Below are 25,085 nucleotides of genomic sequence, written 5' to 3'. Positions count from 1 at the left end.
TTTGGGTGTAATTTTTTGCACCTACAAACATGTTTGTCCATAAATATGAATTATTTACCATGAACGACAAAGAAACAATTAGTGAAATGTATTCTCATTTTACTAACATTGTCAATCCTTTGAAGGCCCTTGGAAAGTCATATACATCATCCGAAAATGTGAGAAAAATTCTTAGGTCCTTACCTAAGAATTGGGAAGCTAAGAAGACCACCATCCAAAAGGCTAAAAATCTCAACACACTTCCTATTGATGAACTCATTGGTTCTTTGATGGCATATGAGTTAGAGATGAATGATGAAGATGACAACAAAGAAACTCACAAGAAAGATTTAGCTCTTCAAGTCACTACCAAAGAGGTTGAAATTAAGAAAGCTCTTAATAATGAAGAAAAAGAAATTGCACTCATCACCAAAACCGTGAGAAGAGTCCTTCAGATGAAAAAGTATCAAAAGAGCAACAACCTCAAAAGAAATGGTTCGACAAGTGAGCAAGGAAAAAGATAAACACCTACTTATTTTCATTGTGGAAAGTCAGGGCACTTCAAATTGGATTTCTATGCTTACAAAAATGAAAAAAAAAAATAATAAAAAATAAATAAATAAAAGAAAGCCCAAGCCATGCGTGCCACTTGGGAGGATGATGATTCAAATAGATCCGGAAGTGATAATGAACTCAATGAATTGGTTATTCTTTGTCTCATGGCCGATGAAGATAAGGTAAACTCCAATCATGACTCTTTTGATTTAGAAACTACTTATGATGAATTGGTTAATGCCCACAATGACTTGCTTGATGCTTTTAAAGAATTACATAATGAATTAGGCAAGATGGTTCAAAAGTATGCTAGTCTTGAAAGGGAAAAATATATTATCTCTCAAAAGCTTGAAAAATCTTTTCTTGAAAATGAAGCTTTGAAAAAGGAAAAAGAATGTGAATTAGCTAAAGAATTGGCTTCTATTGATTTAGTTTCTGAAAATAAATCATTGAAAGTAATAATTGAGGATCAAATTGAAATTTTAGCCAAATTCACAAAAGGTAGAGAGAATTTAAGCCTTCCGCTTAATAAGCAAAGAAAAGCTTATGCTAAGGATGGACTTGGATATGATCCCCACAACAAAGATTCTTGTTTATTGAAAAAGAGAAAACCTTTGAATGACTACTTTGTTAAAAAAATCTTCTCTAAGTCCAAAATGCAATTATAGTAAAAAGTTAAGTCATAAGATTAATCATTGTCCCATTAAGCCATGCATAACAAAAGAAATTTGGGCTATTAAAGGAACTTATATGCCTCTTCCTAACTCCCATGGACCCAAGAAAATGTGGGTACTAAAAGAAGACTACTTAAATTCCTTTTGTAGGTTTGCTTAAAGTCTTCATCTTCATCCAAGGACAAATGGTTCCTTGATAGTGGATGCTCAAGACATGACGGGAGATCGATCAAAATTTCTTTCTATCAAGCCTCATAAAGGAGGAAGCGTCACGTTTGGAGACAACTCAAAAAACAAGGTCATTGGCATTGGATCTATTGGTATCTCTTCTTCCCTATTTATTAATGATGTGCTACTTGTCAAAGGCTTAAAATATAACTTACTTAGCATTAGTCAACTATGTGATATAGGATATGATGTACTATTTAAATTGGATAAATGCATTGTTAAAAAGTAAAATAGTGAAATGTTTCATGCTCTTAGAAATATAAATGTGTGTACTTTGCTTTATGTAAATTGCATGATCAAGATGTTAAGTGCCTTATACCTTCAAATTAAAATAGTTGGTTATGACATAGAAGGTTTGGTCATGCTAGCATGGATCTAATTTCAAAGTTATCTAAGAATGAGTTAATCAAAGGCCTCCCAAAGACTAATTTCGCCAAAGATAAAACTTGTAGTGCATGCCAAAAAGGCAAGCAAGTCAAGTCATCATTTAAAAGGAAAAAGGACATAACGACAACAAGACCACTTGAATTAATTCATATGGACTTATTTGGTCCAGAGAGAGTATGGGTGCAATTTCTTACACCCGAACACCTAAAGAGATTAATTATGGAGAGCCCACAGAAAAAATCAAAAAAAGGACAAGCAAATCTTTGAGAGAGTAGTAATATTGAGAATTCGATGCCTCTTCACCTTTGTTCAAGCTCTATTTATAAGTTTTTGCTTAGGAATTTACATGGAGCCGTTTCTTGGCTTTTATTCCCAAATGTGGGTAATTATGCCTACAGATCGTGCGTTCAACATTATTGCGGGCGGTATAGAATTTGGGCCTTGTCAAGATTGGCCCGTCTATTTAGCCTTTGTATTTAAGTAGGCCTTCCTTTGTTGGGCTTACATCTGATTGTGGGTCTCTAGCTTTTTTAACTTGGTTGTGGGCTGTTTTTTGCCGCAACGTGGTGTTTTGCAATTAGTGTGGTTTTTTCCCTCCATACTTTGCCCCCGATTCATTCTTATGAATTTGATTTATATAAGGAATTGTAACTGTTTTAGGGAAGTGGAGAAGTTTTCGCAGCTGTTACTGCTGATCATTACCGTTCGTGCTGTCGATTCTAGGACTTCGTGTTTGCCCTTCCGTTATCAGCCCCTTTCATCTTATATACTGTTTTTTCGTGATTTGGATATCTGCATCTGTGATTTTGTTCCTGAGTTTTGGTAAGAATCTGATTGTTGCTTCGACATCTCATTCCATCCACCGAGGTTAGTCTTCTTTTTGTTCCTTCTTTCTTACATTATAAGTCAAAAAAGCAGTGAATAAACTCATAGCGTTCATATGTTTGATTCTGAGTTGGGAACTATGGCGGCGAGTCTGAGCTATTATGCTGAGGGTCCTATAGTCCTCCCTGCAGATGTTGTAGAAAGGAAGTCTTTTTCGATTTCTCAATTGAGAAAGAAGAATCGTGTTCCTTCTGACGTTACCCTTAAGGAGTACGACCATGATTTGAACTTCAGTATAGGTGAGGGTTTGGAGAACGCGAAATGCACTTCTCAGCTTTGCATTTTCCCGCCTTTCGATTCCCCTAAAATCTTTTTTATCTTCGGGTTTTGTCAATGTTGAATCTGGCTCCTCTTTAAGTTAACCCTAATTTCTTCTGTATTCTCTCCTGTCTTCTTGCTCTGAATAGGGTTCATGGTTTAACCTTGAATCTTGCCGATCTTCTGTTTTGTTACTCACTTGATAGTTCGAAATGAGGAGAGGGTAGGTTCCACCTTCATTCTAGACCGGGTAGAACTCTTTTCTCTCATCTTAATACCTCTGACAAAGAGTGGAAGTACAAAATTGTTAAGGTCGGAGGGGCGTGGCGATCTTCGTCCGCTCGGGATTTATTCATCCGATCTAGCTTTCATGCCCCATCTGTTCCCGCATTTGATGATTCGGGCTAGTCTTCTTGTTTCGTCTATGTCGTAAAGCATTTTTGTTATATATATGACTTCCTAGGTCACAAAACTGATTTTTTCTCTTCAAAATTTGTAGATAGTCGTCTTGCTTATTTACAGGAAAGAGTTTGGAGCGACGTTCCTTCTGCTAAAATCATTCTCTCCTCTTCTCTTCTTGAGGTGATCTCGAGAGATTCTCCAGTAATTACTCCAAATCCTGAGGAGCCCATTGATCATGACGCTTCTGACTCTAAGGTTATCTTATCGCCTGCTTCTCCTACCCTCTCTCAATCAGCGATGGAACTTCCTCCTCCAACACCTCGTACGACGAAGAAGGAGAGAGAGGCGGCCGCTGAGTTGTTGAGGCGGGCAGGCTTTCTCCCTCTAAAAAAAAAAAGGAGTCCAGTCAGGGACTAAGCGTCCCTTAGCGAAGGATGATTCTTCTTTAAAGTGTCCCAAGTTAATGGTTGGAGCCTTTGGAGGAAAAAGTGCTTTGATTCCTAGTGCTGCTGATATCACTGGGGGTGGTTTTGTGGGGTCTACCAAGAGGTGGTTCCCCGAAATGATGAAGTCTGATAGGTCCCCTATCACCATTGGTGACACTGGAGCTGAAGACCCGGAGACATTGATGGGTTTAACTAGAGGGATGTGGCCTCTCAGAGATGAAATCTTACAACAACAGATGAGTGTTGACGATCTGTTGTCTCTTGCTCCCAAATCCATAATGGAGGTAACCCTTTCTTATCCCTCTGTTTTTTTTTTTTTTTTTTTCTCCCTTTTTTTTTTATTTAAATAATTCTATGTTGCCTTTGCGTAGAGCTCTTTCTTAATGTTTGCTCTTATGAAGAAGCTCTCAGCTGATTCCCTTCATGCGAACCAATCTGCTGCCCTTCAGAAGAGGGTAAGCGTCTTGGAGGCTTTTCTCACCGAGAAGAAAAGGGAAAAAGCTCAACAGCTCAAGTCAATTAAGTATTTTGGCAAAAGAGCTAGGGAGCTTAAGGACAAAGCAGCTGAGCTTGACCTGCAGCTTGGGAAGGCAAACTTTCTTATTCAACCCTACAAGGATGGGGGTTTGGAGATGTTTAACCGTTTTTCCTAGATTGTGAATCTCTACTATGCCAAAGGCTTCAGGCTTGGTTTTGCTCAGGGGCAACTTCCTTCTGAGGAGAGAGATTATGGTGATGCTGATGAGCACAATGCCGAGCAGGGGCTCTTGATTGCAGGTGAATATGCTAAGCCTTCGGCTGGCCCTAGAGAGACAAAATTTGCTGCTCTACTGAAGGGTGAGGTGTCTGGCGAGGTTCTACCTCCTCTCCAATATCCTTCGGGTGCCCAGGCATTACCTGCTTTGTCACTCGATACCCTATTCCTCTCTGTTCCAGCCAAAGTAAAGTTGGTTGATGCGTTTGCACAGAGGTTCAATGCGGAAGGTGGAGCCGTGCTTGATAGTGATCCTGCGTAGCTCCTTTTTTTTTCTTTTTTTTTTTGGAGGTGTTGGGTATGCCCTGCCTCTTTCGTAGAAAACCCTTACCTAATTGTAAGAACATGGAGGTTTCTTTTTGACAATCTTTGGGATTGCTTTTGCTTACATTATTGCTTGTGATTCGATGTATTTGTCTAATTTGTAATTAGCGTTCGGGCGTTAGGCGCTTGGGGCCTTTACCTATTTCGCGATAAGCTCTTCGCCTATTTCCCGATCGGCTCTTGGCGCCGTTCGGCTTTTTTGGACTTAAGCAGTTTATCTGGTCAAGCTCGTTCGGGCGTTAGGCTCTTGGGGCCTTCGCCTATTTTGCGATCGGCTCTTGGGGCCATTCAGCTTTTTTGGACTTGAGCAGTTTAACCAGTTAAGCCCGTTTGGGTGTTAGGCTCTTGGGGCCTTCGCCTATTTTACGATCGGCTCTTGGGGCCGTTTTGGCTTTTTTGGATTTGAGCAATTTATCCGGTCTAGCCCATTCGGGAGTTAGGCTCTTGGGGCCTTCGCCTATTTTGCGATCGGCTCTTGGGGCGGTTCGGCTTTTTTGGACTTGAGCAGTTTATCCGGTCAAGCCCGTTTGGGCGTTAGGCTCTTGGGGCCTTTGCCTATTTTATGATCGGCTCTTGGGGCCGTTTTGGCTTTTTTGGACTTGAGCAGTTTATCCGGTCAAGCCCGTTCGGGCGTTTAGCTCTTGAGGCCTTCGCCTATTTTGCGATCGGCTCTTGTGGCCATTCGGCTTTTTTGGATATGAGTAGTTTATCTGGTCAAGCCCGTTCGGGCGTTAGGCTCTTAGGGCCTTCACCTATTTGTAGGTCCGTTTTGAGCATTTCGTCACGAGTTGACCCCTTTTTATTGGGCCTTTTTTTGTTAAAACGGGTGTCGGATCTCTTTGTATGGGCATTCCCTTCCTGACGTTTAGAATTAAACGATTCTATTTTATAGAAAACCCATTTTCTATTTATCTGCCGAATCGTAAAGAGACTGGCAATGGTTTTCTTCTGTTTCTTATTCCATAATATTGGGCCAAGAACGCAACGCATAATGACTCGAAGTTTGGGATTGACTTACACAAGTGATTCTTGAACCACTATAGGGCCACCCCTGTCAGGCTGGATGGAAATATTTTGCACATGAATAGATCGTTGTGAGCCTCTAGTGTCATTTCCTAAGTATAGTGGTTGGGGTGCTGGAGGGGATCTATAATTCCATTGAATTTGATGAACTTGGACATTGTGAATTTCTTGGGTCTTGCGACCCGTTCTATCTCATCTGTGAAAGGGGTTTTCACTATTGATGCATTGAATTCTCTCGCCATGTCTTCGGGCATTTGGGCCTTCAGCCCTTTGATTCGTTCTTTCCGGAGCCTGGTGATAAAGTCATTCCCCAAAGATGGCTGATCAGCTGCTAGGGTCCACACTTCTTTTCTACCTGAATCTATGTCATCTGATGGATGGGCTTTGGTGACTTAAGGTCCCCCAACATTGGAGTTCCCTAAGGTGCGGGATTGACTTACGGCATCGTTGATGTCCTCCAGCGTTCCATTGAGCTGTTGGCTTGGATCCTTCTGTTGGTGAGGTGGATTATCATTGCCCGACTCCATGGGGGGATCTTCATTTTGACGTTCGGGCCGAGGGTCGTTCGGCTGTTCATTCCGCCGAGTGTTACCTTGAAGTCTTTCGTTTTCCCTGCGCAGAGTGCTGATTTGTGCCACGCTGGTTTCTTGAGCCTGCCTTAGCATATTGATTTGCTTAGCGCTAGCTTCATTTGCTTATCTCAGGATGTCCAGTTGCGCTTGCATTTCTTTGCGTATCTTCTACATAGTCTCCTATTGCTGCAGTTAAATAGTGTCTAGCTCTGTTGCCATTCCGGAGTGATGTTGCATGCAAGGGATAGAGAACGGACTTTTTGTATCGAAGTTTCCCACAGACGGCGCCAAAGTGTGGGTGCAATTTCTTACACCCGAACACCTAAAGAGATTAATTATAGAGGGCCCACAGAAAAAATCAAGAAAGGGACAAGCAAATCTTTGAGAGAGTAATAATATTGAGAATTTGATGCCTCTTTACCTTTGTTCAGGCTCTATTTATAAATTTTTGCTTAGGAATTTACATGGAGCCGTTTCTTGGCTTTCATTCCCAAACATGGGTAATTATGCCTACAGATCGTGCATTCAACAATATTGCGGACGTTATGGAATTTGAGCCTAGTCAAGATTGGGCCGCCATTTAGCCTTTGTATTTAAGTAGGCCTTCCTTTGTTGCGCTTACATCTAATTGTGGGCCTCTAGCTTTTTTAACTTGGTTGTGGGCTGCTTTTTGCTGCCACGTGGTGTTTTGCCATTGGTGTGGTTTTTTCCCTCCACAGAGAGTAGCTAATCTTGGTGGTAAACTCTATGCATTTGTCATTGTTGATGATTACTCTAGATTCACTTGGGTATTTTCCCTTTCACACAAAAATGGGACTCATACAATTTTCTCTAAATTTTGTAAAAGAGTTCAAAACGAAAAGGAATGCAAAATTAAAATCATTAGAAGCAATAAAGGAAGAGAATTTGAAAACCTAGACGTTGAAAGATTTTGTGATGAAAATGGATACAATCATAATCTTTCAGCTCCTAGAACTCCTCAACAAAATGGAGTTGTTGAAAGAAAGAATAGGTCTATCCAAGAAATGGCTAGGACTATGTTAAATGAACATACGTCTCCTAGATCTTTATGGGCCGAAGCCGTTAGCACCTCATGCTATGTCATAAATAAAGTCGTCATTAGAAAACTCCTCAACAAAACTCCTTATGAACTTTGGAACAAAAAGAAACCAAACATTTGTTATTTTAAAGTTTTCAGATGTAAATGTTTTATGCTAGATGACAAAAATAATCAAGGGAAATTTGATCCTAAATCGGATGAAGGAATTTTCCTAGGTTATTCGTTTTGAAGTAAAGCATTTAGAGTGTTCAACAAAAGAACACTTGTGGTTGTCGAATCTATACATATTGTATTCGATGAATCACCTTTGCCCCCTCCTAGATGTTCATTGGATGATAATGAGAATGTAATGGGGATTGAAAAGAGCATTAAGAATCTTGACATAAACAACCCATCTTTTGAAGATCTTACCAAAGACGATCCAAAAGAAAGTCATTCTCATAAAGACAAACTTCTTAAGGATTAGAAGTAAGAGCCTAATCATCCAATAAATCAAATTATTAGCGATCCATCCAAAGGAGTACGTATAAGATCTCAAATTAGTAATATATGCAATTATGTGGCTTTTGTTTCCCAACTTGAACCAAAAAATATTCATAAAGCCGAAAATGATGAATCTTGGATCATGGCTATGGAAGAAAAACTTAACCAATTTGAAAGAAATGAAGTTTGGCAAATAGTTCCTAGACATAAAAATAAGACTATCATTGGCACAAAATGGGTATTTAGGAACAAAAAGGATGAATCGGGAACAATTGTGAGAAACAAGGTTAGGCTTGTTGCTCAAGGATAATCAAGAAGAAGGAATTGACTACAATGTAACCTTTGCTCTTGTAGCTAGGCTTGAAGCCATTAGAATGCTTCTTGCATTTGCTTCCCATAAAAACTTTAAGTTATATCAAATGGATGCAAAAAGTGCTTTCTTAAATGGTTTTATTGAGGAAGAAGTGCATGTGGAACAACCACCAGGATTTGAAAGCTATGATTATCCTAACCATGTTTACAAATTGTCAAAAGCATTGAATGGTTTAAAACAAGCTCCAAGAGCTTGGTACGAAAGATTTAGTGGATTTTTACTTGAAAATGGTTTTAATAGAGGAAAAATTGACAATTCTCTTTTTACTAAAACCATTGATGGCAATCTATTAATTATTCAAATATATGTTAATGATATTATTTTTGGATTATCCAATAATGTGCTTTGTGAAAAGTTCGCCTCTAACATGCAAAACGAGTTTAAAATGAGCATGATAGGTGAACTTACATTCTTCCTAGGGTTGCAAATCAAACAAGCACTTGATGGCATTTTCATTTGTCAATCCAAGTATGTTAAAGATTTGCTAAAGAAATTTGGCTTGGAGGAAGTCAAATATGCCAAAACTCCTATGAGTTCATCTTTGAAACTTAAAAAAGATGAGAAAAGCAAAGATGTGGATATCAAAAAGTATAGGGGTATGATTGGTAGTCTTCTATATTTAACTGCAAGTAGACCGAATATAATGTTTAGCGTATGCTTATGTGCTAGATTCCAATCTTGTCCTAAAGAATCACACCTATGTGCCGTTAAAAGAATTTTTCGTTATTTATATGGCACTATTAATTTAGGTCTACGGTTTCCTAGTCATACTTCCTTTGATCTCATAAGCTATTCGGATGCCGACTTTACCGGGTGCAAAATTGATAGAAAAAGTACTAGTGGCACTTGTCATTTTCTTGGTCATTCTCTTGTCTCATGGTCATGCAAGAAACATAACTCAGTTGCTCTATCCACGGCATAAGCTGAATATATTGCTGCTGGAAGCAGTTGTGCTCAAGCTCTTTGCATTAAGCAGTAACTTAAAGACTATGGTATTTTCTTTGACCATATTCTAATTAAATACGACAATATTAGTACAATTTGCATTTCCAAAAATCCTATTCAGCATTCACATACCAAGCATATAGAAATTTGTTACCATTTTCTTAGAGATCATGTCACAAAAGGAAACATTAAACTCGTTTTTGTCAATTCCAACAATCAATGGGCCGATATCTTTACTTAACCTCTTCAAAAAGAAAGCTTTCTTGCAATTCGAAGATAACTAGGAATGACAAACATCTCTAAAATTTGATCTCACTGTGGTAAGTCATCTAACCGGTTACCAAATTCCACCTAACCGATAGGATAAACTGAGTCCAATAACTTTATCCTTAAATTCGTTGCTCTTCTAACCGGTTACTTGACCATAAGAATTTCTAAGAAATAGATCTTCTAATCGTTTAGCTAACACAATCTAACCAGTTACATCAGATCTAGATCTGAACTAACTGATCAGATACTACTATCTAACCAGTTACGTGCATTTAAAACCTTAAATCCTTTAACTCATCTAAACGGTTACCAAAAGGGTTCTAACCGGTTACTTAAGATCTAGATCTGAAGTACCCGAGTACTTCTCACCTCCTAACCGATTAGTTGTTCTTTCTCTATAAAAACCCCAAGTCACTTTCAAGAGTCCTACTCAAGTACATCCTTCCTCCTACTCGATCACTGTAATACCCCTAATTTTAAAAGGATAGTCTCGGTATTTATTTATTTATTTTTATTGTATTTTTTTAATTGTTTAATTGATTATTTGACTAATTGTTTATGTGTTTAATTGAATTAAGTGTTACTTGATTAATTGGCTATTTATCTATGTGTTATTTGTATTTTGTCTAGGTGTTATTTGTATTATTTGTTTAATTAGATTGTGCACTTAAATGATGTATTTGATTAATTGTAATTAATTATAAATTAAATGATTAAATGTTTTATTTTATTTTATTTTATTTTATGGTTATGATTAGTGGTAATGGACTAACTAATTGGGTCCCACGGACTACTTGAATAGGAGGTTGGATGGGTATGGATAATTACCCATGGATAGTTGTATATGTATATATATAGATATATATGTATATACATATATATAAAAAGAAAAGTAATTTATTAATATTATAGTAACTTTAGTATTAATAAATAATCTGATGTATATATTTTATATATTTATATAATAAGGATATACATATATTTTATACGTAACATGTTTTAAGTTACCTTTTTAATATTATGGTAACTTTAGTATAAATAAATAATCTGATGTATATATTTTATTTATTTAATAAGGATACAGATAGATTATATACGTAACATGTTTTAAGTTACTTTTTAATATTATGGTAACTTTAGTATAAATAAATAATCTGATGTATATATTTTATTTATTTAATGAGGATATAAATAGATTATATACGTAACATGTTTTAAGTTACCTTTTAATATTATGGTAACTTTAGTATTAATAAATAATCTAATGTATATATTTTATTTAATTAATAAGGATATACATAAATTATATACGTAACATATTTTAAGTTACTTTTTTAATATTTTTATTTTTTTATTTTTCTTTATTAAGTTGACTTGGATTGGGAAAAGGAATAGGGTTATTATTTAGCCTATAAATACACAACTATGGATTGAAAAATGAGTGAAAATATATCACGTAATATATTCTATAGAGAAAGAGTTAGAGAGAAAAGGAGAAAGAGGAAGGAATGAGAAGAAAACCCTATAGAGAGAAGATCAAGGAAGAAGAAGTTTAACTTTCGGTTCGAAAGTTTAAGGCAAGTTCTTCTTCTATCTCTTTCCCTTTGATTTGTGTTTCTGTACATGCCTAGGAAATTCCAGAATTTATTAAACACATAAAATTAAATAATTATGCATGTTTAATTGGGTTAGAACATAGGTTTTATGAAATTGGTTTATATCTGTTCTTGTGTTATGAATTGATAAAATGCATGATTTTGATTTGATTTCTTATCTGAATTTTTACATGTTTAAATTATATATTTTTCATATCTGTGGAATGATGGAACATAGAAATATACCTAGGATTCCTGAACATTAAATAGGGACTAGGTTTGGGTTTTAATAAATTTAAATAGACTCAATCATAATGATGCTTGCTATTTAAATGTTTTAAACAAACGAATGGATTTAATCTTTTAAAATATTTTAGCAATTGAGATTAAATGTGTAGGATGAATTGGATATAGAGAATCATTATTTAACGGTATAATAAAATATCATTATGTATAAGATTCAGTTTGTGTAGGACATATGATATAGGAAGTTTAAAGAAATAATAAGTCATTCCTATTATGTGATAACTTGATATCATATTTATCATAGTTATTTATGGAATGTTTGATGTATTTCCTTAATTGTTACATCAATTGTTGGATTGTGTGGTTTAATGCACCGGTATGGGACGGTGGCATTCTAGGGATGGATTAACTTATCAGTTAAGTCCTACCTATTTTATATAAGGGAATGGATTAACTAAAATGTTAAGTCCTACTTATATTTAAGTTAGGTCAGCTGAACAAGTTGAATGACTTATGGAGGATTAATTTATTATATAAGGGAATGGATTAACTAAAATGTTAAGTCCTACTTATATTCAAGTCAGGTCAGCTGAACAAGTTGAATGACTTATGGAGGATTAATTTATACTGGATAGGATGGTTACTAGATTTTATATATATAAATATGGTGCCATGATATGAGCTTGAGTCTCAGGATTAATGGTTAGGGCGCGTATATTGCCAGAGATGTGTAGCTAGATATAGTGTAGTTGTGTACCCTGGTAGGTCTAGGTACTCATGCCCACTATATGTGCGTTGTGCATGTTGCCTACTATTCAGGTTGAGACAACCCTATAGTCTAGTGAGGTTCCTTTAGTGTGTATATATATATATACGGATTATTAGTTACTGTTGGATTGACTAAGATGTATACGTGTATCGGATCTCTGCTTGGACTGTAGTAGAGTAGAACTTGTTTGTGGGCCTGACCCACCATTATTTTTCAGGTGTTCGTCACGAGTAGAGGTTGTTCGTACTGAGCGGGGATCAGTCTACTTCATTCTTCCGATGCTACATAGGAGTTCCTTTATGATTCAGTTTCCTGTTTTAGATTACTGTCATTTGTTTAGTTTGGATTTTCTAGGGGTCCACACAGTATGGATTCCCGAGTTGTTTTTTGGAGGATCAGTTGTATCAGAAGAGTTTATTAATTAATGGAAATATATTATGAGGTTTATTATTAGATTATCATTTTAGTTTTTTGTCAGCATTTTATTTATTCTTCTTTATTCTTTTGTACTCTGTGTTTGTTTATTATCAATTTGTTTTGATATCCTCGGGTATTCGGGTGTGGGCCTGGCTAACCCGCATTCGGAAATTCGGGGGTATCACAATCACTTCATCATCTTCTTCCTCAAGCCTCAATCCATCCACCATGGTTCATGTTTGAAGTGAGAGTCTTCGTCCCAAAAATACCCCCATCCGAGGTGATCACAGTGGCCATGGCGGTTCCGGTAGAGGAACTTCTCAAACCTCCTCCTCCTTTTTCATCGAAGAATCCTCTTCATCAGGAAAAGAATACAATCCATTTTCTCCAGCAACTCAACTCAAAAAGAGAAAGAGGACTGGATCTCAATAGGGAACGTCTCAAACTGATGCTCCTGTTCTTACTGCCTCCTATCTCACAAAGGAGATGGAATCATTATTTAACAATCAATTTCACAACAGAGGCATTGCTCAGGGAAGAATCTTTGAAGCAGAATTTTATATTAGAGAAAACTTGTCATTTTATGAAAAATTTCAAGCCATGGGATGGGATTCCTTAATTGGAATTGAGGAACCCTACTACCCCACCCTTATTCAAGTTTTCTACACTCATCTCACTCTCAAAAATGGCTATCTCCATTCCAATGTCAAAGGAGTGAACATCAAATTCAACTACAAAACCCTAAATTCAATTCTGGTTTTTGAAAATAAAGGCAAGAAAATATATGCGCACAGATCCGAAATTGAGGTAGATTGGTACAGTGAGATGATGGCAGTTATTCATCTTACTAAAAAAAAATTCCGTATCAAGGCATTTCCCCTCACCACTTCTGACTTTACATTTGAAGCCAGACTCATCCATAATGCCTTGTTCTACTGCATCACTCCTCAGGGTAGTGGCAGAACTCACGTGTCTCATCTTGATCTTTTCCTGATTTGGTGTATCACAATCGGGAAGAAGCTCAATCTAGGATACATCATTTTTCAGCATATTCTCCCATTTCTTACTGATCCAGACAACACTCCATCCGCGCCTGACAAAGCTGCCAAACTTGCCACCCTACCTTATGGAATGGCCCTCACTCGGATTTTCAAACACTTCCATGTCCCTCTTGATTTAGAATTTACCAAGAAGGATCCATCTAGAGAAAACAAGCTCTCTCTGAAAATCCTGAAGAATATACACTGTCATAAAGTCAATGACGTTTGGGAAAGACTTTCTGTAGCCCCTGCACCTACAGCTGCTCCTCTACCAGAGGTTGATCCCTTTCAGAACAATCCATTCGACTTTGCTCACCTCGATGACTTTTTCACAGAAGACCCTGTAGAGCCTCAACATCAGTCTCCTGTTCCTCCTGATATCTCTCAGCTCCTTCATGACCAGCACGCCTAAACCATGGCAGCTATCCAAGCCTTGGCTGACTGAGTCAAAGCTCTTGAGGCTCGAGCTGATAGCGTTAGAAGTCGCTTATCACTCGCTCATATGATCAGTCATCTGACTTAAACGTCGTTATTCAACGAGCTATGGGGACTTATGATCTTAATGATCACCGGCTAGCCGTCCACAATGCAAATGCCAAAATTATGTAGAACTTTCTGAGATTGGTAGCTGAGCGCATTCAGATCATTCCTCCAAGCTTTGTGTTTGCAGAACAGCGCAAGAAGTCAGATGCTACACCTCCTCCCCCACCTTCACTTCCTAAGGGCCGTGACCCTGCTATGGAGATTATTGATTGATTTGGTTATTTTATCCCTTTTGTTATTAGGTTACCTTATGTTCATATTTATCTTTTTATGTGCCTCCCCTTACCCATTTGAAATGTCAAAGGGGAGAAAAATGAATGATGTGTTATGTGTTAAAATGCTTAAATGAACATGAGTTATCTTCAATGCAAATGTATCTTTATTACAAATGCAAATGTGTCTTTATTACAAATATGTATATTAAAGCTATATTCATGCTATACATCATGACAGGGGGAGAAATTCCATATTTGCATTAAAGATATATTAAATGTTTATCTCACTTGTGTATGAACACATCAATATTTTGTCATCATTAAAAAGGGGGAGATTGTTTACCTTAAAGGTCATTCAAAGACCATCTAATGATTTTGATGATTACAAAACATTAAAAGTATTCTCAGACTAATATTTACATTGAGCATACAGAGCAAAAGGATCACATACGCAAAACAATTACAACCAATCAAACAAGATGAAAATATCATTTCAAGAGAAATCAAGTTTACCTCAAGCTCAAAGCAATCATATTCGACTCGAAGAAAAAAGGGGCAGATAGATTGGTGAGTGATTAGGATCCTTGTCAAAGTAATTTATGAATTGATTTGAAACTCATATCTATAGGCTCTTGCACTAACTTCAAATACATTTTCATAACTCATCAAGATCTTGCATTTTAAAGAGAAATCAAAATTTTTCATTTTTTAGATCTTGTAATCGGTTAGGAAGGTCTCTCTAACCGAGTACGTGAATGGACAGAATACACATCTTGTGAAACCCACCTTGTAATCGGTTAGGAAACATCTTCTAACCGAGTATATGAACGAAACAGAGAGCACGTCCTGATCAATCACATCTTGTAACTGGTTAAGATGTTTGCTCTAACCGAGTAGATCAATGGGCAGAATGATCCATCCAATCATGACTATTCGTAACCGGTTAGGAGAATCTATGTAACCGTTCACCTTCACTTAAACAGAAGACCATTTTTCCATTACCAATGTTATAATTGGTTAGGAAGCCTATCATACTCGAGTAGTTGCTCTAAAACTAAAAAGGTCTTATAGTTGATGTAACCGGTTAGGAAGAATCCCATAACCGGTTAGATAACATCCAATCTCATTTTTTCAAGTACTTTAACGGACTTGGAGACAGATTTGAACCTCAATATAAATTGCTCTAACGGTCATTCAGTCATTTAATGCTGCGTAACCAACTCCAACAATCATGTTGGAGCAATTAATTCATGTCATCTACTTCTTCACTCTATATAAGATCAAGCATTGAAGAAGGTAAGGGTGTGGTTGAGAGAACATTTGAAATATCATTCAAGAGCATTTACTCTAACAATTATTCATTCAATCATATTAGACTTGAGCTTCATTTGATTCATTTATTACTCTGGTCTTGTGAGCTTTTATTTGTACATCTATCTTGAGAGAGATTCAATCTTGTATTTCAAATACAAACTTTTCTACAAACTTGTAAGGGTTGGTGTGACCCAAAAGAAGCCTAGGAGAAGGGTGTTCTCCTAACAAGAAAGAAAAGCAATGGCTTCCTTCATGTGAAGGTTTGCTCTCCACCATTAAGGAGAAGCTCTAATGGTTTGGGAAGTCTCAAGAGGGATCTTGAGCCGAGTAGTAGGAGTTTCTAAATCTCGCTAAAATTTCTGAGTCATTATTTACAATTTTTTATCCCTATCTCTCTTACATTCATGTTTTGAATTATTTATCTACCATAATTGTTTATTGCATAATTGTTCCCCTCTAGAGTCAATTAGTGTCTAACAATAAAAGTTAACTTATTACAAATGGTTCAATTTGCCTTTTATATTAAACTCTTGGAGGCCAAAATAGGTCAAATATAAGTCCCAAAATCATTTAATCCCATAACCATTTGGTAGGTGAAGATCGGGCGAAACCAAAAATAAAACAGCCAGCAAGTTACGATCCATGCAGCTTATAAGTTCCCTAGATCATGCTGAAGTTGTTAACACCTAAAATATAATTCGAAGCAATCATGCCACGTGGTCAGAAATCATGAAGTCTGAACTTTAGGTCGACCCATGGTCATCAGGGCGAGAGATTAATTTCTAATCATAGCGATCCGATTTAAGGCTGAGAATGAATAAGAGTGGAATTTTTAGGCCATTAAGACGGATATGAGGTTTTGAGCTCATAACCGGCCATGATTGAGAGTCTCAGTCACTATGGTTATGACCAGTTTCCTCCTCAGTAAGTTGGTCAACCAGAAAGAGGTGCCCAACCACCTCCCATGGTTAATGGTCCTCGACCAGTAGCTCCAATTCCATAGTGACTGAGACTCTCAATCATGGCCGGTTATGAGCTCAAAACCTCATATCCGTCTTAATGGCCTAAAAATTCGACTCTTCTTCATTCTCAGCCTTAAATCGGATCGCCATGATTAGAAATTAATCTCTCGCTCTGATGACCATGGGTCGACCCAAAGTTCAGACTTCATGATTTCTGACCACGTGGCATGATTGCTTCGAATTATATTTTAGGTGTTAACAACTGCCCCCCAACTCTATGAAAATGGGTTCATACCAAATTTTCGTAGAGTTGTATTTATTTTGGCCAGTTTTTATGTTCAGCCTGGGACCAGTCAAGGCCAATTTTTTGCCTTCAATGTATGGATAACCAAAACCATTTATTAACTGGAAGAGAACTGTGTATCATCTCTTTGCCATGGCCATTTGTACCTTGGCCATTTTGAAGCTTCCAACTTGCTCAAGCTTCAAAAGAAACAAACACACCGAAACAGAACATAACAGCAGCTAAAGAACATTCTTAGAGAGAGAACTAAGGGAAACCATTCAAAACAAATAGCACCATAAAATCACATGATGTTGCAGTGTTGCACCTTTTAACAGCCCCCAATCCCTAATGAAATTAAAATCTGATACATACATATGTATACGTATATGTATACATATATACATATATATATATACCAGGTTCCATGTGTATCACACCAAGAGTTGTTACGCCCTCTTCCGATTTGACCATAGATTCCAGGTTTATTTCATAGTGCTGGAGATGGTGTTCCCACCTTTGTCCATCATTAATATCCAATAGTTTTGGGTTTCGGGTGGGCTTCAAAACTGACTCATGTGAGTGTCGGGACCTCGTCAAGCCCAAGCAACAACGAACACACACACATATATATGTATATATATGACGGCTGTGAGCTTCTGCAAACTGCATGGTAGACTCTACCAACGATGGGCCTGTGATTTACGAACCTTCGTATCGCAAAGCGCTGTAATGAGTTTGCCCAGGAACTGCGTCGGCCGTAGAGAGATTATCGCATCGATTATCTTCTTCATGAAGTCACCGCTGCCGAACCTATCACCGTGGATAGATTCGCCACCGGAGAAAACATGCAGGTCTCCATGCAAGCACAACGTTGTCACCCTCACCGTCATCGCCCATCTTTTGTTACAATAACTACAGCAACCACCTTTGTTGTCATCAAACCTGCAAATGGCGATAATCACGTTCAAACCATTTCCAAACTTCCTGTCTGGCTCCTCGCGGTTTTGGGTTTCAGTGAGCTTCAACCCGTTTGCTTAACCGAATCTGCTATGGACCAAGAATCTTGATCACGAAGGTTCATATATATATATATATACATATTTATATGTGTGTATGTATATACATTTAACAACTGCGAGCTTCTGCAAACCGCATGATAAATTCCAACGGTGATGGGTCTGTTTGCACAATAACTTGCCATCGTCTTCATGCTTCAACAGTGCATCAGGTTATTGATACCATCTCTTTTGTAACAACCCCAGTTAAACTATAACCTGATGCACTGTTCATAGACAATGAGAAAGGCCAGAAATAATAATATTTTCCATTAACCTGGAACGATGTTGGCCATGAAGTATGTCGGCACTGGTTATCTTCTTTATGAAGTCACCGCCGCCGAACCTATTGCAGCAGATGGACTTGCCACTGGAAAAACGTCTAAGGTTCCCTTGCAAGAACAAACCGTCATTCTCTTTGGTAGCGTCACCGCCGAAGATGGTGCCGTCGTCCTTCATCCATACCCGATGGCTTTGGATGGACTTCGCACTGCCCCAGTTGGAAAATCAAAACGGGTCCAACCATTTATTCCAGTGCGAAACAACTTTCTGTTCAACCAATAAGTTGGTGAGCACCTGGTCAGCAACCATGGACACTTTACATCATTTGTGAGTCCTACGAATTGCATGGGCCACTCCTCCAGCAATGGGCTTACCATCGCAATTTGCTGAAATCGTCACCAACAACAGACCACAATCCGTTCATTTCTAAATCGGCATCAACCATGAAGCTCTCGCCGTCGATCCCACTGTCGTAGATGGACTCGCCGTCGGTGTATGAATCCGGCGATCATGAAGGCTCTGGCTGTCTTCTCCCTTAAGCTCGCGACTTAATTGGGCGAGAAAAGCACAAAGTAACTGAAGCATGAACTCCATGGCATGACGTCCATTCCCAACGATGATTTTGGCGAGCTTTGTGAACTGCATGCATGGGCAACTCTCCGGTGACGTATTTGGCGCTACAAACTTCCAGAGTCGTCAACCAAAGAACCAACATCCGTTCATCTCCGACACGGGGTTAGACATGAAGAAAATATCGGCACTGATGGGCTGCTTGATGGAGTCATCGCCGGCGTCCAAGTGATCACGAGGTGAGATGGTGACTGGAAACACCAACATTAATCACCAAGAGCGTTAAACACCGTTTCCAGTACCAGCTACGACGTTGTCACCCCATCGGCGGCATCATTGCTAGAGATGATACTCATGCCGTTCTTCATCATCCATGCACCCACCAGTCTTGGGTTTTAAGTGGGCTAAGCTATCGCCTACAGTTTGCACCGGCAACCAACTGAAACTTACCGAAGTGGGTTGGACCTCGCCGCAATCACAGAAATCTCGTCGGCGGCTTAAACTTGTCTCTGAAGTTTCGCCGGAACTATGTTGATTTTAGGTGGCGGGTATTGAACTGGGTAGGTCTTCAATGGTATGGTGTTTTTGTAGATATACACATATGTAATATGAATATAAATATACAGATACTCACTTTATGCGACATGCATGCAATATCATCCATCCAACCACCATCATGCAAACCTATTTCCTAATAGGCATTGACCAATAAATTAAATTACCTGTCAAAGATATGTACTGACATGTACTTGAGCACGGACTTGATGTTTCATTTGGACGACTGGGTTGGGAGCTCAATGCGCCGTTGCTTGCTGTTGTAGTATTCGGCGCTTGGGTTTTATAAAATAATTGGAGCTTAGGTTTCACTTTTATTAAGAAGTCAACTGATTGCAACCTCTCTGACCCACTACTTTCTATAGGCAAAACACTAAAACCTACAGTTTCAGTTCCCAATTCTGCTTAACTTGGATCTCCCACGTGACCGGATTTTTGGCTATCAGTCGCCACTTTAACTGCTTCCAATTATTTCGTCACCATCTTGAAAGTTGATGAGTTACAAAAACTCATTCTTGATACGCCATATCTTCCAAACAGCCTCCACAATATAAAAAACACTAAACTCCAAAAAAATTACTTATCTTTTTTCTCAAATTCTTGGTTCATTCTCGGAGCTTCTTGGTTTACAAACTGGTTCGTGAAAACTGAAGGTCCAGTAATCTTTAAGGTGGATACAGACAAACCCATCATTAGAGAAACTGCTCATTTGATCTTGAATAAGCCATGGTCTGTTACGCAGTTGGTTCCTTGTTTTTCTGTCACCAGAGAAATCTAAAAATCTAAGGAACAAATCAAAGATCGTCACCACGCCGAAAACGGCGACCACTGGTATGTGCATTGCATTTTCTTCATATACATGTTTATACATATATACATGTACACCAATGGCTCAAACATAAAAATCAATCTTGGCATTTTATCTGGAGTATTGAATTAAGTGGCCTTAACTTGACTTGAACATTATTATAAACAAAATTAGTATCGTCTATTTTCATTATAAGCCAATAATTGTTGTAATTTCCTGATAACAGCTATTATTTAGAGGTCTGCTCACCCTTTTTTGCTAGATTTTAGATAAAGGGTATCAAAAGAAATCCAACAATTGCCGTTGTAAATACGTCGGCTCCGGCCAGTTGACCAGTGAGTATTTTGAAATGAAATTTCCTCTTCGTCAGTAAACCAAAATTTTGGCTTCCATTAACCTTTTCACTGGTTATTCTCTAATTTAGTTTCATTCTTTCCTTGCCTTAGTCTCTCAGCCAATAGGTGGTAATAAGAACACAACGATTGTCGCTGAGAACACAGCAATTCCAGCCAGTAATAAATCTTCTAGTCGGGCTGGGATTGTTCAAAATCTCGTCAACGAGATCATTGCTACAGATATTTTCAACACTAGTGAAGTGTTAGCCAGTGTCCTAGGTGCTGACTCCTCACCTAGAATCGGCCTTGCTCCAGCCTTCAGAGATAGTCCACCAACTTCACTTCTTCCCTACTGTCCCTTAGCTGAGGAGCAACTCCCATTTCAGCGCAAGTTCTCTAATCTTGTGGATTCTTCCAACCTTTTCAAAAATTGCCCGATCCCTCAAAGTGACTAGATTGATTGGGTTGATCGGGTCGAACCTCACTACGGAGCATTATGGAAGGAGGTCGGCATTTACGATGCCATCATTCTTTCAAAAAATTGAATCTCTATTGATAAAGAGGCTCTCGTCTCATTACTCTTTTTCTGGTCGAGTTCCACCAATGCCTTCCATCTTCGGTGTGGTATAATTGGCCCGACGGTGCAAGATATCTGTTTTCTTACCGGGCTCAGGCCTCACGGTACAGAAATAAATTCACTTCTCACCGTTCCTGAAGTAGCTTATGAATATCCAAAGAAACCTGACGCTTCTGAGCACATTACTACCCATGGCCCTTTTATTAAAGCCAGCAAAGGTAAAGGAACTTCGATCTCCATCGCCGAGCATATTTCTTTCTTGGTGTACTGGCTGAACAGGTTCTTATTTTGCGTTTCTTCACTCACAGTCACTAAGGAATTTACTTAATTGGCCTTTGTTCTTCACTCGGGCGAGAAACTTGCTCTCGCTCCTTTTTTGCTTTCTTATCTTTACCGTGGCATCGGGGAATATGTTGCTTCCAACTTCAAAACCTGTTTTGGGCCATTCTGGCTGTTACAACTTTGGGAATACGCATATTTCCCTGAGCTTTACCCCGATCTCGACTTGTCGACCGCTGTTCCTGTTCCCGGCTATCATTATGCACATATTCAACCAGGAAAAAGATCGTTCAAAACCATGTTCTCTTTCTTTTACAAACTCCCTGCATACCGGGCCAGTCATCTTTTCTTGCCATTCTCTCCTAGACCGAGGCGACCTTTGTGGCTTTCCTATCCCCCTGCCCAAGCTCCACCGAGTTGCCAAGACGAACATACACAAACCTGGGCCAGTTTCTTGATTGCTAGGGACATCTCTTATGGATGTTCAAGAATGGGCTCTCCAAATAGTAAGTGTGGGGTGGAGTATTACAATCCCCCACAATTTGCTAGACAATTTGGTCTCACCCAACTCGTTCCACTTCCGCCTTTTCGATCTTTCAATACTTCTTTCTTGGAACGAGCAGTCTTCACCTCAAAAGAAACGGTGGATAGAGTATCCTCCCGGTTTAACCGTCTCTGTAACAAGTTCTCTTTGCAGCCACTTTTGGAAAATCCTGATACTTCTCCATCCTTTGACTACTGGTGGGGAAACCATATTGCGGAGGTTATGGTGGAGGATTCTCGCACTATAATAAATAGGATTGCCTCCATTTTTATTAAACCCCAAGGAGCCTCGACCAAGCCATCAAAAGGGATCAGTGTGGCTAATCCTAGTTCTCCCAGCAGGACGAAAAAATCAAAGTCATCCAAAGAAGGTACACACTCACACTTACATATATATAAATACCAAGTTCTATGCCTTAGATCATAAGAATATCTTTTCCTTTATGCAGTTGTTGACTTCTGTAACCCATTGGGAGTTTCTGATCATGAGGTGGAAATGCCTGAGGCTGACGAGGAAAACGTGGTGCTCCCCAAGAGGCCTAAGGTTTTCCTTATGAATTCTTCAAAGCATAATCTCTTAGAACTTTAGCTTACTTATATGTACCACCTAATACCTCTTTTTTAACCTTAATGGTATTCCAGGTGATCAGGGCAGGGAAAGGAAAAAAACAGGTTGCCTCAGTCAGGACCACCAACCCTTTACCTCTGATCGATGAAGAGGAGGAAGAAAATCCTGACCCCTTGATGCCATCGACTTTCTCAGTTGAGACAAATATCTCTACCAGCCGTGAGGTAACTAGGCTTTGTTTTTACTTCCAGTATCAATGTACCTTGCCGATTCTAATGGCATCTTTATGGACAGGTTTCCTCACACTCGACTAGGTCGTTGTCAAGAGATAGGATCAACATTTGTGATGACATTGCGAATGCTGATCACCCTCGCACTAGTGGAGTCGAGTGTCAACAAGCCACTACTCAACCAAACACTGTCTTTCATCAGTTTGATGGGGCTGAGGTGATTTTCAAGATGATCTTTTAGTACATCTCCCATATATCTTTATCAAAGTTAGGCATTCAGAAACATTCTTCTCTTGCAGGTTGCCCCGGGCACACAACCAAGAGTTCCAAGCCCTTACTCTGCACCAGCGTTTGCTACCAGACGCACCTTTGGCCACGTGACTCGGCCTTCACCAGTTGGTGTGAGTATTTATGACTTATTCTCTTATTCAAGCCTTGACTTGTTTTACCAAATTCCTTTCATTCGCAAGCTGGCTCAAATTCTCAGTCCCAACCGCCCCTTCAAACTTATAGCACGATCGATGACTTTGATGCCTACTTTTCTGAGATATTGGCTGGGTTTGATCTAGATCCCTTGATGAGTGAGCCAGTTGTTGTGCCTACGTCTTCCAGTCGTCCGCCAGATATTGAGGGGGCAAAAAGATTACTAGTCGCCGTCGTTTCCCGAGACCTCTCTGAGATGCCAAGTTTGGCTGCTGATGTGACTGATGCCATGTCCGTCTTGATAGATCATCATGACTTAAGTCAAGAACAGATAAACCATCTTCAATCTGTCCAGAGTCGATTCCCGACTCTCGTCTCTGATTTTCAACTCTCCTCTCAGAAGGCTGGTGAGCTGTCATCTACAATCCATGAAAAGTTGCAGGAGCAAGAATCTTTGATTCAACAAAAGAAAGACAATGTTTCCTATTTTCGGACCTTAAAATTAACTCATGTTAGGGAAAGCCAAAGAGTAGCAGAGATCGAACGGGAGATAGAACGTCTCAAGATGGTATTGACTGGAACTGCCCGGTCAAGAGAAGGACTCGCTATTCAGATGAAGGAGATTTATCAAAAGAATGTGGAAATTGATCAGCAGAGAGAATCGGTCTCAAAAGAAATTCCTCGACTGAGGGCTGAGAAGGCCAAAGAGGATGAAAAAATGGCCATGTGTAAGAAAGAGTGGGATGAGCTCAGGAGTCATTTTGTTTATCTGAAAAGAAAATGATAGGTAATGACTCTTATAAACTTTTGTACTCAATGAAAACAATGAATGAAATGCAAGTCTCTATGGCTTCTGGTTATTTAACCATCTCTGGTTTTATTCTCCATTGTCTCCCACATTGTAGGATAATAAGTCTTTAAGTATCGGCCATTAACCGGTCGAGGGTGTATTTCCCCGTCAAGATCTTGCAAATGATATGCGCCTCCTTTTAAGACTTTGTAAACCATAAATGGACCTTCCCAATTTGGTGACCATTTTTCATATTTTTGATCATTCACACCCATTGGGAGGACAGTCTTCCAAACCAAGTCACCTTCACCGAAGATTTTGGCCCTAACACGCTTGTTATATGCCCTTGCTACTCGCCTCTTCTGAACTTGTATGTGGTCAAGAGCCCTTAACCTTACTTCGTCTAGGTCCTCCAATTCGACCAGCATAGACTCATTATATTCAGCAGGGGTCAAATTGTTTTGCAATGCGAATCTCATTGACCGCACAATCACTTCCATAGGCAAAACTGCATCATGACCATAGGTGAGCATGAATGGAGTCACACCTGTGCTTGACCGTTGAGAAGTCCTATATGCCCAAAGTGCTTCTGATAACAGTTCATGCCACACCCTAGGGTTATCTTCCACCATTTTTTCAATGATGCCTTTTAGCGTCTTATTAGACGACTCGGCTTGACCATTTCCTTTGCAAAGTGAGGGGTTGAGTTTAGGAGCTTGATCCCGTACTCTGCTGCAAATGCCTGCACTTCTTTGGCAACAAGGGTTGAACCTCGATCAGTTGTGATTGATTATGGGATCCCAAATCTATGAATAACATGTTGTTTGATAAACCGAATCATATCTTCTTGGTGCACTGACTTCATGGGCACCGCTTCGACCCACTTGGTAAAGTAGTCAGTTGCCACAATGATAAAACAATGTTGTTTAGAAGAAGGTGGATAAACTTTCCCTATCAAATCCATAGCCCATCCTCTAAAAGGCCATGGTTTTATGATTGGTTGTAATTCAATCGCCAGGGCTCTATGGATTGGCCCATGCCTTTGACATGCTTGACATCCTTTGG

General features: G+C 39.0%; 1 protein-coding gene across 1 annotated transcript; it reads right to left on the bottom strand.

The window, feature by feature from the left end:
• Nucleotides 1–24,091: 24,091 nt before the first annotated feature.
• Nucleotides 24,092–24,652, bottom strand: LOC132296409 (uncharacterized). The gene has a single exon (XM_059794611.1). It carries the CDS (start codon nt 24,650–24,652, stop codon nt 24,092–24,094), a length of 561 nt encoding a protein of 186 aa, XP_059650594.1.
• Between the last annotated feature and the right edge of the window lie 433 nt (nt 24,653–25,085).

This window comes from Cornus florida, unplaced genomic scaffold (assembly GCF_030987335.1).
Source record: "Cornus florida cultivar Cherokee Brave unplaced genomic scaffold, ASM3098733v1 CherokeeBrave_3.0.0_Hap2_Chr02, whole genome shotgun sequence".
Classification (NCBI taxonomy): domain Eukaryota; kingdom Viridiplantae; phylum Streptophyta; class Magnoliopsida; order Cornales; family Cornaceae; genus Cornus; species Cornus florida.
Note: the sequence above shows the minus strand (reverse complement) of the source record. Positions and strands in the feature narration are given on the sequence as shown.